General features: G+C 36.2%; 1 protein-coding gene across 10 annotated transcripts in view; it reads left to right on the forward strand.

Annotated features, from left to right (window-relative positions):
* Positions 1–12,629, forward strand: part of LOC113233254 (nuclear receptor coactivator 7) — a 101,769-nt gene extending 89,140 nt beyond the window's left edge. For 5 of the 10 annotated variants that reach the window (XM_026468297.1, XM_026468302.1, XM_026468298.1 and 2 more), the window contains 11 exons: positions 438–510; positions 1,195–1,350; positions 2,328–2,417; positions 2,892–3,095; positions 4,704–4,898; positions 5,137–5,294; positions 7,111–7,244; positions 7,965–8,127; positions 8,630–8,768; positions 9,556–9,609; positions 12,223–12,624. In XM_026468297.1, coding sequence (XP_026324082.1) covers positions 438–510; positions 1,195–1,350; positions 2,328–2,417; positions 2,892–3,095; positions 4,704–4,898; positions 5,137–5,294; positions 7,111–7,244; positions 7,965–8,127; positions 8,630–8,768; positions 9,556–9,609; positions 12,223–12,435 — 1,579 coding nt within the window. In that variant the 3' untranslated portion in view covers positions 12,436–12,624. Of the gene's footprint in view, positions 1–437; positions 511–1,194; positions 1,351–2,327; positions 2,418–2,891; positions 3,096–4,703; positions 4,899–5,136; positions 5,295–7,110; positions 7,245–7,964; positions 8,128–8,629; positions 8,769–9,555; positions 9,610–12,222 lie in introns of all 10 variants that reach the window. The other 5 variants (XM_026468303.1, XM_026468304.1, XM_026468305.1 and 2 more) reach the window with 4 other exon arrangements.
* The last annotated feature ends 719 nt before the right edge of the window (positions 12,630–13,348 follow it).

Below are 13,348 nucleotides of genomic sequence, written 5' to 3' on the forward strand. Positions count from 1 at the left end.
GTTTACATTTAATTTATTTCTTCTCCGGTACCTGTACCTATTCCATAGAAATAACGGATCGGATATCAGAAATAAAATAAATATTATTTATACACAATTCATGGGAGTCCTTTATTTTAAAAACTCAATTGTTATGTTTTTTTAAATCCGTAATATCATGCAAGGCTGTATAAGAGAGAACCTTTGCTTCAAAAATCTATCGACTTTACCTCATCCCTGTGAAAACATCAAATGAAGTGTCACAGGGATCATACTAGAAAATTTGTAGTATAGTACTAATTTAAATGAATTTTCAAACACGCTGTATAAAAAATACACAATTTATAATGTAATGCAAATTCCATGGTTGGTCATAATTTAATGGATTCACACTTAGTACAATATTAAATCGTGTGTTGAAACATTTGCCTTTTTATGTTGAATAAATGCGTTCACAGAGCCGAGACAGCCGAAATCTACTACATGAACAAGTCCGAACATTCACCCGGAAAGGATTCACTTCTAGTCAAAGTAAGTCATTGTTGTTATTACCAATTTATTTTTTGAATTAAAAGGTTCTCAATAGGTTTTAAAAGTGAGTAATACAACTGACTGACACAAATAAAAGTGTTGTAATAATTAAACCCAATTAAGATTGATTGTTTGAAATTTCAAGGACGTTGGTCATTTATGATTAGATGTAAGACTTAATTGTCACTCGTCTATTTGTGGTGAGAATGTTCAGGCGGGTACTCACAAGCGAGCTATAACCGTAACTAGCAAGTTATGTTACCAAAAATCGTGGTTCGCGAGCTTGCTGCGAGTGGAACGAGTGCGGTTCACAGTGAGACGACGATAGCCAGGCACTCATTCTAACGAGTGAAGACTGTTTTTCACGCGTACACACTAGAACCTCGTTTCTGTATCTGTCACGTTAAAGTTACAGCTTGCTAATGTGTACCCGGCTTTATACATGACAGTGTTATATTGCAGTCAAAACATTTAAGAAAATTATTGATGTATTGGAACGATCGTTGAATCACTTATTAAATTGGCTAGAATATAAAAGAAAGATCGCAAAATTTTTATTTAATTGGTTATAAAACAGTATTATTTTTAATCACAATCACCTATTCTAAAATCACCTTTGGATTATTAGTGGAAATAGTGTAAGTTAGAATACAGTACATTTAGAATACAATACATACTATCTAGGATGAAACGTTCCCTGAGCTGCAGGCAGCGAGTGGGGAGGCGGAGGAGGGCGCAGGCACGGAAGAACGTCCCGGCTCAGGCGAGACCGAGGAACGCCCTGGCGCCGCATTCCCCAAGGCTTTCGAGAGGGAACTGGTTACTCCGACGCCTACTCAGGTGACACACACAAAACGTGTATGTTTACTAAACTTCCACCCAACAATAGATGTACATGTTTTCAAATGACAAACGTCAGTTTATGTCTTCCTGTGCGTGTCCCATAAAACGATTAAGAAATAAACCTCAAGTACAGAGTACTAAAAAAACCGATCTTAAAAGTTCGTGGAATTACATCTATTTGCCAAGTTTTATTCAAGTCGATTATCAGAAAGTGGGCGAAGTCGTGTTCATTCTGGCTTCATCCCCTAGTGTGCCACCCTTAGAGGTGGAATGTTTTCTTCAAATTAACATAGGGCCAATACCAATACGAGGTACCCTCTTTCCAATAAAATAGAATCATCAAAATAAATTCACAAATACGAGTTATCGCGTAACATACATGCAAAAAAGAATACAGTCGATTTGAGAACCTCCTCCTTTTTTTGAAGATGATTAAGAAAAAGTATATCCCAGAGCATATTAAATTACAGTATAATAGCAAAAGCCAATCAACCCAGTAGAGCACAGGCTCCCAAACTGTTTTGTCTGGTAGACCTATCAAACAGTATTTTTTCTGTTTTGCGTAGTTTCTGCTTTTTAAATGTGTGTCTGACAGCTGACACAGTGCTAGTGAGGAACTTTATGAAAAAATATGTTTATTTTGTCTAACCGAATATCTTGTTTGTTGTAGAATGTTTAAGTACTTCATGGATTATTTATATGTCTATTGTAAGTCTGTAAAATTTGTCTTGTGTGACGTGGATTGGAAAGCCAAAATTTTGGTCACGACCTGCCTAAATGGGTTCTACTCTTAACGTTTCATGAACCCCTATTTTATTTTCATTGACTTGGACTCCTTGTAGGTTGGAGTGGACCACTGGGGGTCGTTACAGTCCATTTTGAGAATCATTGCACTAGAGGCTGCTGTGGTTCCTTATGTTATGTGGCATGTTGATACTGTTAGTCTAGTTTTTTATGTCTTTAATTTTCTGCAGCAAACCACAGAGGACAGGCGGAAATCTTTACTGGACCAACACTGGGCAATCCCGAGCAAAGACAGAATGTCCATCGATCAAGGCAGCGAGGTAAGCTCGCAGTAGTACAAAACACACCGACTATTGCGTAAAACAAATATTTGTTTGTCTACAAAAATCCAGGATGTTTGTCGCGTACATTTAGGAAGTTTCACAAATACTGCATTCCAAATTCTTCTTTACTCAAAAAGGCTCAATCGATGAAAGCATTCAACAAGCACAAGCAACGAATTGCACCGTTCAATGTTTTGTTCGGGAACAAATTAATCGCGGTCGAGTTTTTTTTGTTAAATCTAACTAATAGTAATTAACTAATGTAATAAATGCGAATTGCTGTTTTTAGACGATAATCTCGTATTCAGAAATCAGTTCGTTAATACTAAATTTCATGCTTATATTTATAATGACGAATGAAGATTTGAACAAAGAAGATTTGAAGAAAATAATAAATTGCCAAAAATGTGTATAATAAATAATATTACATTCCACTGGAGGTTGTATACGTTCATGCGTAACGCATTTCAGGTCTCCTCAACCGCAGAACACAAAGACGAGAGCCTCGAAATGTCAGTGGGAGCCGCCGACCGCGCTGAGAGCGCAGAGGGGGGCGACGCCCCTGAAGACGGCCCTGGCGATGACGCACAGCACCTCGTCAAGCTGTCGTATCATGACTCTGGAATTGATATTCGTGATCCGGTTCTACATGTTACTCCTACTAATGCCAAAAAGGTAAGACACCCAAGCAACAATAGGAGAGAGCAAATTGTCGACTCTTAATCTAAAACACGAACTAATTAATCCAACAATGATAATCACTAATTGCAGGTTTCTTACCACAGAATTATTTCATTTTATGCCGATATTTCGGAACTGTTACACGCACCGTAGTCGCGGGTTGACTGACCAGCGGCAGATGACAGGTTTAAGACCTGTAATTTGTAATCATCATTTAGTGAATTACCCCCCTAATCCTCCATTTTGCCCTGCAATCTATTCTAGGAGCACGATTTAGACGACCACTACGAGTATCACGAAATAGACACCATCGTCGAGAGCCCTGAACTGTCTATGTACGAGTTTGGCGATTCATACGAAGAGAATTTACTTAAACACTTCCACATTGACCACGTTGAAACGTCGTCAATAGGTTCTCACGACGAGGTGAGACGGATCAGACGCGATTGGTGGACTGGTCCTAAATTGTAAATGGTTCATTACATCTAAATTGTGATTGGTTGGATGTTTCAATGTGTTTCTTCTGTCACGATTTGGATTATTCCGAAAAGTTTCTGGGTGAATGTCTTTTTTTAAAATTTATTGTGAAGTAGTGGATGGTCAATTTTTCTACTCGTGATGTTTAATTTCTTCTGAGAAAATTAGTGTTACTATTCGGATTTTCTTTTCGTTATACGAAATGGTGTTGTGTCGTTCTGACTTAATCTCTATGTGTCGTTGTTTTCTTCCTATACTGTTGTTGAATTGGCAAAGGCGATTTTCATATTTGTCTTGTTTTCGTCCAATAATTATACACACTTGGAATTACGCTAGTGTTGTTTGCATCCTCCAGTACCACGCTCTTAAAGCGAATTGCATTTCGTATTGCCGGTATGTCTCATTACCAACGTCTCCAACTAAAAGAAATGTTCCGTTAGTGGTACTAAAATAAATGGGAAATTTAACCAGGCTATCAGTTGGTGTTTTGTAAAGACCTCTCAAAATTATGAATTAAAAACAATTTTTTTGACCTGCAATTTCCAGAAAATCGTTAAGGATTTTGAATACTATTTCATTTAAAATGGAATCAAATCCCACGGAACGGAACGGATTTTTATGTAATTTTTTGGCTAATGGGCTAGTGGTCAATGCCATAAAAAGTATATTGACAGATCAGATATCAATGTCATTCTTGTCTCAATATAAATAACCAATTGTAATTAGTTACCTACGTTTTTGAACATTTTAGCGGTTAAGTGTTGCTGAATTTGGGGACTTTTTTATTATCGAAGTGATGCTGGTAATTATTTAAACATTTCTACCACACTTTTGTTTTAAGTCAATGAAAAATAAAAATGCAGATCACATTATTTATTTTATTATTCTACTTAGTTCTTTATTATAAACTTATATCTAGCAAAAAAGTTTAGGCTGGTTAAATTTTTCTGGGAATAAACTACCAAAGCTCTAAGGAGCTTCAATTTAATTCAATTAGAATTAGTAAGATAATTCGATACTTTTCTTTCTCTAAATTCTACGTTATTTGTTATTACTGTAGCGTGCTGACAGAGTATAGTACACTTTTTAAAATACAGAAATCCCTAACTTCAATGGTACTTACAGGTATACAGCGACGCGGATATTGTTCTTTCGGCCGACTGGGTGCCACCCGTGTGCCTACCACGCACGGAGCCGCCACTCTCTGCGCCACCACTAGGCGAAAACGAACGCGCTCCTAGGAAACCAGCTGCTGTCTCTTTCTCCCTCGATGGAAATAATCAGAAAGATGACAGCGTCAAACCTGATAAGAAGAACAAAGTGTGTTGCTTATATTTTTTCCTACATATTCTTTAATAGTGCTTATTTATTTTTCGTATATTACCAAAGTATGCTTGCAACGGCTGTGTATCAATTACGCGTGATAAAGATGCTTTACATTAATTCCTTTTCAATCTTGAATTCTGGATAATTTAGTTCAGTCCAGTTCAGTTTAATAACGCATTATATATTCGTTGTCTAAAATACTCTTTAAACCTTTATCATTAAATTCCTCCAGATGCTAAAGAGGCTCTCCTACCCGCTATCCTGGGTAGAAGGCCTCACCGGTGACGGTACAACCGGCAACCAGGGCTCACAAGGCTCACAGGGAGACTCGCTCCCCACCTCTGCTGACAGTCACAATTCCACTAGTGTCTTCTCCAAAGTATTTAACAGGTCAGTGTGCGATATGTTTAAAGTTGGTGTTTTTGGTCTAACTCGTAGTGTGATAAGTGATTTTAGCACAAACTTCTATCTCTAATTATACATTTTGTGGTAATGGAAAGCAATTGAACTTGGCAAGAACGCGCCCTCAAAAGTGAAGTACACAGTGTGTTCAGAAGTGTTCTCACACCTCCAAAATCCATTTCCGTGTACTTTTCGTGTACATGAAATTGCATAACACCTTTAATTTCTAATCTCGATAATATTACTTGACTTGGTCAACATATTTGCTTTATAATTTTATTCGAAATTGTCACTCGCATTCAAATACGACACATGTAAAAAATAGCTCGCATTGACTAGCTAACATTAACACATGCTCATAATTAATTAACATTGGACTGGAATTTTTCCTTGCTACCATGGATGCTAACAATTGGATGGAACTCTCTATGTTCACTGGCTTAGTTCGCCAATGAACCTAGTGGAGTTTGGCACGGGTTTGTTCCTGAGTAAGACACCGTCTGAGGAGGCGCCGCAAGATGTCTTCTCGGCCTCGGGGTACGTCGCACGCCATCGATGTGACAGCGTTTTGCCTATGAGGGTTTTGTGATTGTAGCGATATTTCTATAAGGATCACTTTGACTTTTGAACTTAGACAATCGAGACCTACAGACTACTTATTACGTATTCTACTCTTAAATAATACGACTCTTAAAAGTTTAACATACCATAAAATGATCCATACACCCTTAATTAAAGTTTACTTTTTGTAAAAACTCTCCAAAATGCCAAATTATTGTGTTTTTTAAATAAGTTACAATGGCAGTTGTAATGGAAAGTGTTCATTCTGTTTTGAAAACAGAACATTGATGAACCTAAGTATGTTTAAATGTTATAGACCATGTTCTTTGTAAATTTGTCAATGAGTCGTTTAAAGGTCAAAGTATTCGTATGTCGCTGTAGTCACCCGTTTAGCATCCTTTCTCTTCTCTGTTCTAGGCAACTTGGTGTAATCGTGTTTGTTATTTCTTCTCTTCGCAATGTTGTCGATTCATATTTCCCAAAAACAAATGGTAGCTTTCCTGTGCTGAATGGCATGTTGTAAATGTGTTAGGAGACCATAGAAATCACTAAAAATTAGTTTTCTTTATAGAATCGTTCACAGTCATACGTTGTCATGACAGGAATTTATGACGTTCATTAATCGCCATCGTCACCTCATTTCACTTTCATTTTCTTATTGGCACTCTTTGTTAATGTCTGTCTAAAATGTTCTAGCATGTTTAGCTTACTATACTGGTCTATCTCTGTTGATTTTTTCTCTAAGACACGGTTATCTTTAATTGACCGAAAACACGGAATTCGTATTATTGAAACAAATAATGTTATTTCTATAATTTTTGGAAATTCGCACGAAAGATTTGTTACTGCTCATCTACACATCGATAGACGATGCAGATATGAGAAGTAAAAAAAAAATGGTTACGAATTGCGAAAGATTTTTTTACCAAAAATTATTATTCTATTAATAGGGGTTTCGTGCTCGATAGATTTCGGTTTTCATAACATACGTAGGTACAGAAATTGCCTATCCTTTATTTTCCGATATTACTGTGACGTTGCTTAATGCTACCAGTAACTTGATAACAATTTTTTTATACCTAATTATCTATCTTGACGACAAACGAGTATGTTCTTTTATTCTCGAGTTAATTTCATTGGACAATTCCTCAATTAAAATTTACTTTATTGTAATGCATTTTATTTACTGTTGACACCGAAAAATCAACTCAATTCAACGTTACTATAAAGATTGTGCACACAGGCGAAGCTCGCTGGGCGGATTTGGGCGGTCGCAGACGAAATCGTCGTCGTCGTCAACTTCCACGCAACCTCGTCTCGACTATCGCAGTATGGTCTCCGTTGATGATATGCCTGATCTCTTCGCTTCTTTCGATAGTGAGTAATTTTTCTACCTAATAAACATTGCAGCTTAAATAGTCTTTGTAGCAGTAGAGCTCCTTTTGAAAGAGTTTGTCCAGGGAAGTACTGCTACCTTACCTATTACTGCCGCCAAGCAGTAATGTTAGCATTACTGTGTTCTGGTTTTAAAAGGTTAGGGTGCTGGTGAAATTACAGGCACATGGGACTTGTCAACTTAAGTCTCAGGGTGTGGGGTGCAGTGACAGTGCCCCCCAGAACTTTGCGATTTAAATTTAGCTCAGAATGGCACTGCAACTGTTATGGATAGGCGTGCTACTTACTATTGTTCGTCCCGTCACTTAATATTATAAAAAAAGTATTCTATAATAAGCTTGACTCAATACTGACTACTCAACGGCGCACCTTTGGTCACAAATGCGCAACAGTGGTGCGTTCAGCGGGCAGTTCAAGGTTTGCGCGTACATTGTGCGCAAACGTGTGTCCATGTACATGCAAACTTTAAACGCCCCGCTGAACGCATCACCAATGCTAATGTGTGACCTTAGGGACTGGACGCTCTTGGTCAATTATAGCATAACCACCAATAACTAGATGCTGACCGGGGACGTCCAACGATAGGTGGAGTGCATTTTCCTCTCGTACCCAATCGATTATGAAAGGACTCTATACGCTTTTGATTTTGTCGGTACTGTATTGTACGCAGAGAAATACGCGTTTTATTTGTTTTGTATGCAGAGTTAATACCGCGGCCTGCGCGGCCTAGCGACGATCCGCCACTGTACCTGCGCTTACGCATGGGCAAGCCGGCGGGCCGCCCCTTGCCTCGCACCACGCCGCTCATGTCCTACGGCCGTAAGCGCATGAAGCCTGAATACTGGTTCGGTATACCTCGCAACAGGTCAGTATACAATAAACAAATCAAGCAAATCACCCAACTGTCTCCGTAGCCGAAAGGTTACCATGCTGGTGTGCCACGCAGAGGTACCGGCTTCGATTCCCGGGCCGGGAGAAAGATTTGTATGGCCTACATTTATTTCTCTCGCGAATTTGGGTGTAATTTGTGGTTGTCTATGTGTGTCTATGGTATCGGCACTATGGCGGAATTGCTTTTATGTCAGCCTCCATCGTTTGATTGATGATGTCTGTATCCTAGCACTTAACATTGTGGATGCTAGCTAAGAATATTTTGGAAACGAATGTTTTAAATTGGTTGTGCGTATTCCGGGTAGTTCCCCAGAGTGAATTCTGTTGCTCAGGTTCTCATTGTAAAGGGAATTTAATTCCCTTGTTTGAGACCTAGTAATTGCTGTGGGTATCTGTCAAGAACGAAAGTGAAGAACGAATGAACGAGGTTTGTTCACGATCTGCAAAAAGTTACCTAATCTAAACTATTTATTCAGGGTGGATGATCTATTCAAATTCCTAACACACTGGGTGCCGGACCGATACGGGCCACTGGGCGACGTGGCCGCTCAGGGCTACGAGCTCATTGACAGCGACACTGAATGGGATGATGACGAACCTAAGCATGGACAAAAGGTAATGTTCATTCTGTAATTTTTTTCTTAATTAACTTTTTATACAACGTTTTTCACCATATTGTTATGGCTCATAAAAAACAACTTAAAAACAATTTGCGACGCAACAATCGTTAACGTGCTGAAAAAATAAAGTACATACTTCAATTAGCACAGTATAAAATGTTCTCGATGAAAATCAATATTCAATTCACAATATTCAGCCTTTTTTTTTGTAAGATTTCGGTATACTGTCACTTTTACATATCTACGGAAATATTTGTGAAAAATGCGATTATTCTAAAACGTACAAATTTCATACTGCTTATAAAAGACCCCTTGTAATTGTATTGTATGTAATGTATATCTACGCCACATATTTACACAGTCTCGCGACTGTTATTTGCTTATTCGGTACAACACCACAATGAGCTCAATGTGACTTCGTCGTTGGTATTGTCTTGACTACTGACGCCTCTCCTTATTACATCGATCATATCTTCCATCATCAAGACAGCGATGTTGACTTTTTATATAAGAGGAGAGAACGTATTAATTAATATACTTATAAGTATAAGACACAGTGCTTATTGTGTGAACATGTGCGTCATTGACACAGAAATATGACACGTAAATTTAAACCGATTTTGAATGAAACATAAATAGAAAGAACAATAACGCGTATCTAATAGACATTATTCTCGGAACTCCCGCAGTCGATATTTAAACGGAAATGTCAAAAGACACAGTGTATATATACATCGTTTAACAGCGCCTATGATTCGCTTTAACGAATCCATTTGCTGCAGGAACGTACCGGCAGCTCCGGAGATGTGTCAGACCTCACACGAGAGTCATGGGAGGTAAGTCGTAGCTGTAAGCCTAATACATTTTTTAAACATTACAATACTCTTTCTTACGAACACGTTCGTTTTGTAATTAACAACGCTTTATAACACACGTTTTTTATCGACGATAATGCATCTCACATTCCACATTTACAGTACACATTAAACATGAATGTTTTGATCCCTTATTGCATCGGCCATATTTATGGTTTTATTAAAATTTTTACTTATCATTTGTCACATAAAGAATAATTTCGCGCTCTTATCAATGTATTTCATACACCCCGACTCGTCGTGTGGTAGCGGACTATCACAAATTACCAATATTGTTAAGCAACATGATAAACATACGATAATATGTTAATCGTTTCCGACACTCTTTTGATAAAACAATTGATGCAAGGTATATTGCACATTTGTTTTCGACAAAGGTATCTCTCTATTTACCTGTTGATAAAATTCGAACAACATGATAAACTTATATCTACATTATATTATAAAGAATGTTGTGTCATATAGCAATATTTTAATTAATAGATTTTCCGACGCTATCTCATATTATTTACATTCGGGTAATTTTTATTCTCTACCTAATTTTTCGGTGGCAAATTCTGTTATTTAAATATTATCATGAGATACTATTTAATATTCGAGTGTATAGTCCATTCCACATAGCATGGGTACGGTAACGTTTGGGCTTTGACGCTTCTAGAGATGTGGTAATGTAAAATCGAATGGAAAAAATCGATTTAAATATCTTATCGAGACAGTTTGTAACGAAGAGAGAATCTATTTAGAGATGTATGTTTTAAGAACAATTATTAAGCAAAATAAAAACAATATATAATTATAATACGTTATTAAGTTACCAAAAACTATACAACAAATAAAAAAAATCAACAATTACCAAATAAAAAGTCATCAAAAAAGCATAAAATCCACATCAACGAAACGAAATTTGAACAATTACCCCAAAAATATCACAGAAACCTCAGAACAAAATAAAAGAACTCGCATACAAAGTGTATATGCACATGTATTGACTCGAGATACGCAATAGCCGATTCGATTTATCGATTCCATGGTGTAAATCTCTATGGATAAATATTTCGGTTCACGCATCAAGTAGTCGGGATAATTTATTGTTATCTTTATCATTTCAGTTTCTATCCACTGAATAGTGTAATTTTTGCTTAAAATTACAATAGAAACAAATATTGTTTGTTTATAGCAAATTTACTATTTCTCTTTGTAACCTGATTGTGAGAGTAAGTAATTACAAATAGGTATGCAAGCAATGTAAGAAATGTCACATTATCCATCCTATGTGAAATGGACATCCTATGGATAAATAATAGAAATTTAGGTAAAGAAAACTAACCTGAAAATTACCCATTCAATTTGTAGCCGTTATGGTTGTCGTTTTCTCGCGACCATTTTATGGCAATACTCGTGGACGTACGGATTTTTCAAACTAAATTATATTAATTTCGCGTACTGGTAACAACACATTGTCATTGTTATCAATCTATATATAGACTACGTTTGAAAATCAACAACAAAAACACTTACACAAAATACTTAACATAAGTGGTTATAGTTAAGTGAAATTATATATATAGAATACTTTTGATTAAGGAATATGAGAGAGGCTGCATTAAAGCAATTTTCGTTCCTGAGCTGGGCTTAGGTTTTGTAACTGAGGTCCTTTATATTACTACAGTATAATGGTTGTTAAAAGGGTGTCCGATTTGTTAGAGTAAGACATTGTATTTAATCCCACTCGATATTTAAAGAGCTGTTACGTGCACGATTGTACCAGCTCCACATTTTAAGACAATATAGGTGATGTACCAACCCCGTCTCAATACGTTCCTCTTGCAGACATCAGTCCTCAGTTGGCCGCCGGGACAAATACATTCCTGTTGAGTTCTTGGTTAATTTCGATTTAATATTTCTAGTTCACTTGAGTGAACTCATCGAACGAAACTCTATGAAATTCAAAGGTTTTAGTTAAATTAAAGTGTTATTGAAATGTTATTACATAGCTATATTAGATAGTTATTTGGTCTTAATAGCTAAATTCAGCTTACACTTGACATGAGTAGCAAATTTTGGGCGTGAAGTGATATAATAATACTCCAGTTGTGTTACAGTGAGTAAAATTTTAACTTGCACAGTCCAACATGTCATGGTTTTATTATAATAATAACAAGATTCATGAGCGGTAAATGTTTTTGAATTGTTTGTTGGCCCCAAGGGATGAGGTATCAAATATGTATATGTATATAATATGGTACCAAAACCAATTCTGATGTTTTTTTTATGAGTGAAGGTATCTGGTATTTTGATACTTTTCTAAATTTTACACACTTGAGACTTCATACAATTGTGTAAATATAGAAAGAGGCAATAAAAATGAAATATTACGTGAAACACAAGTGTAAGTTGAATTTGTATTTTTCGTCAATTATTCAATAAATATAAGTTCTCAACAGTCCAGCCTATCGATAAAATTTGTTTTCATTCATGTCTTGAAAATATGACAAACTTAAAACTCTCATGTTCCTCGGTAAAGTAGTATTCTCTACAAAGTAGTCATACTGATTATGCGATTGCGGATCGTAGCTGCTGAAGGCGCCGTACGTGAAAATTTACTCGATAATGAAGAGCCAGGCAGAGGCGCTCGGTGACTCCCTTGGCGAGGAACCTCAGCCAGAGGTATTTGCACGATCGCGGACTACCTTATTTGGCTTAGGAACAAATCTAGCGGAAGTAACGAGACTTGTTCTTTTTCCCACTTTTTTCCGATCGTTGAAAGTCATAATACCGTGGTTTTGAGGCCCGATATATGCCATATATTTAATTTGCCACGATCAAATGTATTTACGCTCAGAAATTCCGCTGCGATTTTTCAGTTATGTTTGTTCCTAATATTCTGCTGTACACGGTTTGGACCTTTGACATTTATGAAGACACTAAATAATGATATTTTTCTTGCTATATTTAAATCTGTGGTTTTTGTTTAACGATAGAGTAAAGTGTGAAAATTATACTCTTTTGTTTGCCTTGAATAGCTCAATTTTCCAATGTTTTAAAATATAACATTTAATTAAGTCCATATAAGAATATACTCCTCGTATTTACAATACTTTGTCGCACCAGCTTCTTGTTTCGATAATAATTAATTATATCTAGGACATTATATGCATTCAATCTCAATGGAATGAAAAAAGAACCTCAATTTAATATGACAATACCAATTTGGTGTCTCTGATTTGACCGGAAACCATATTATTTGAATTAGACTCAAAATGACGTGCCAAAAATTTATTCAGTAATCATATTATTATGTGGTTTTATTTACTTGATAATTTTATTTCCCCATTCACTTGCAACAATTATATAAGTATAATAATTTCGATTGCAATAGTTCTAAATCAATATAATCTTTCTAATAAACATAATAATGCGGTATAAAAGACAATTATGTAGGAAGGTTGCAGTGTAGGAAATATACTATATAATATATTGAATGAATAATTCCGATGTTTAAATCAGAATTAAAATGTAATTACTTAAACTAAGGTATTACATTAAAAAGTCACAAACTATTAATAACGTTTTAACTTGATTGTATCAATGTTAAATTTCCCCATTTTTCATGAGATTCTGGTATTATTCATTGTACAGCGCACGTTCACAGACACCCTTTACGATCTACAACGGTCAATGTAAACTCATTCTATAAATA

This window comes from Hyposmocoma kahamanoa, unplaced genomic scaffold (genome assembly GCF_003589595.1).
Source record: "Hyposmocoma kahamanoa isolate Upper Pololo Valley unplaced genomic scaffold, ASM358959v1 78, whole genome shotgun sequence".
NCBI lineage: Eukaryota > Metazoa > Arthropoda > Insecta > Lepidoptera > Cosmopterigidae > Hyposmocoma > Hyposmocoma kahamanoa.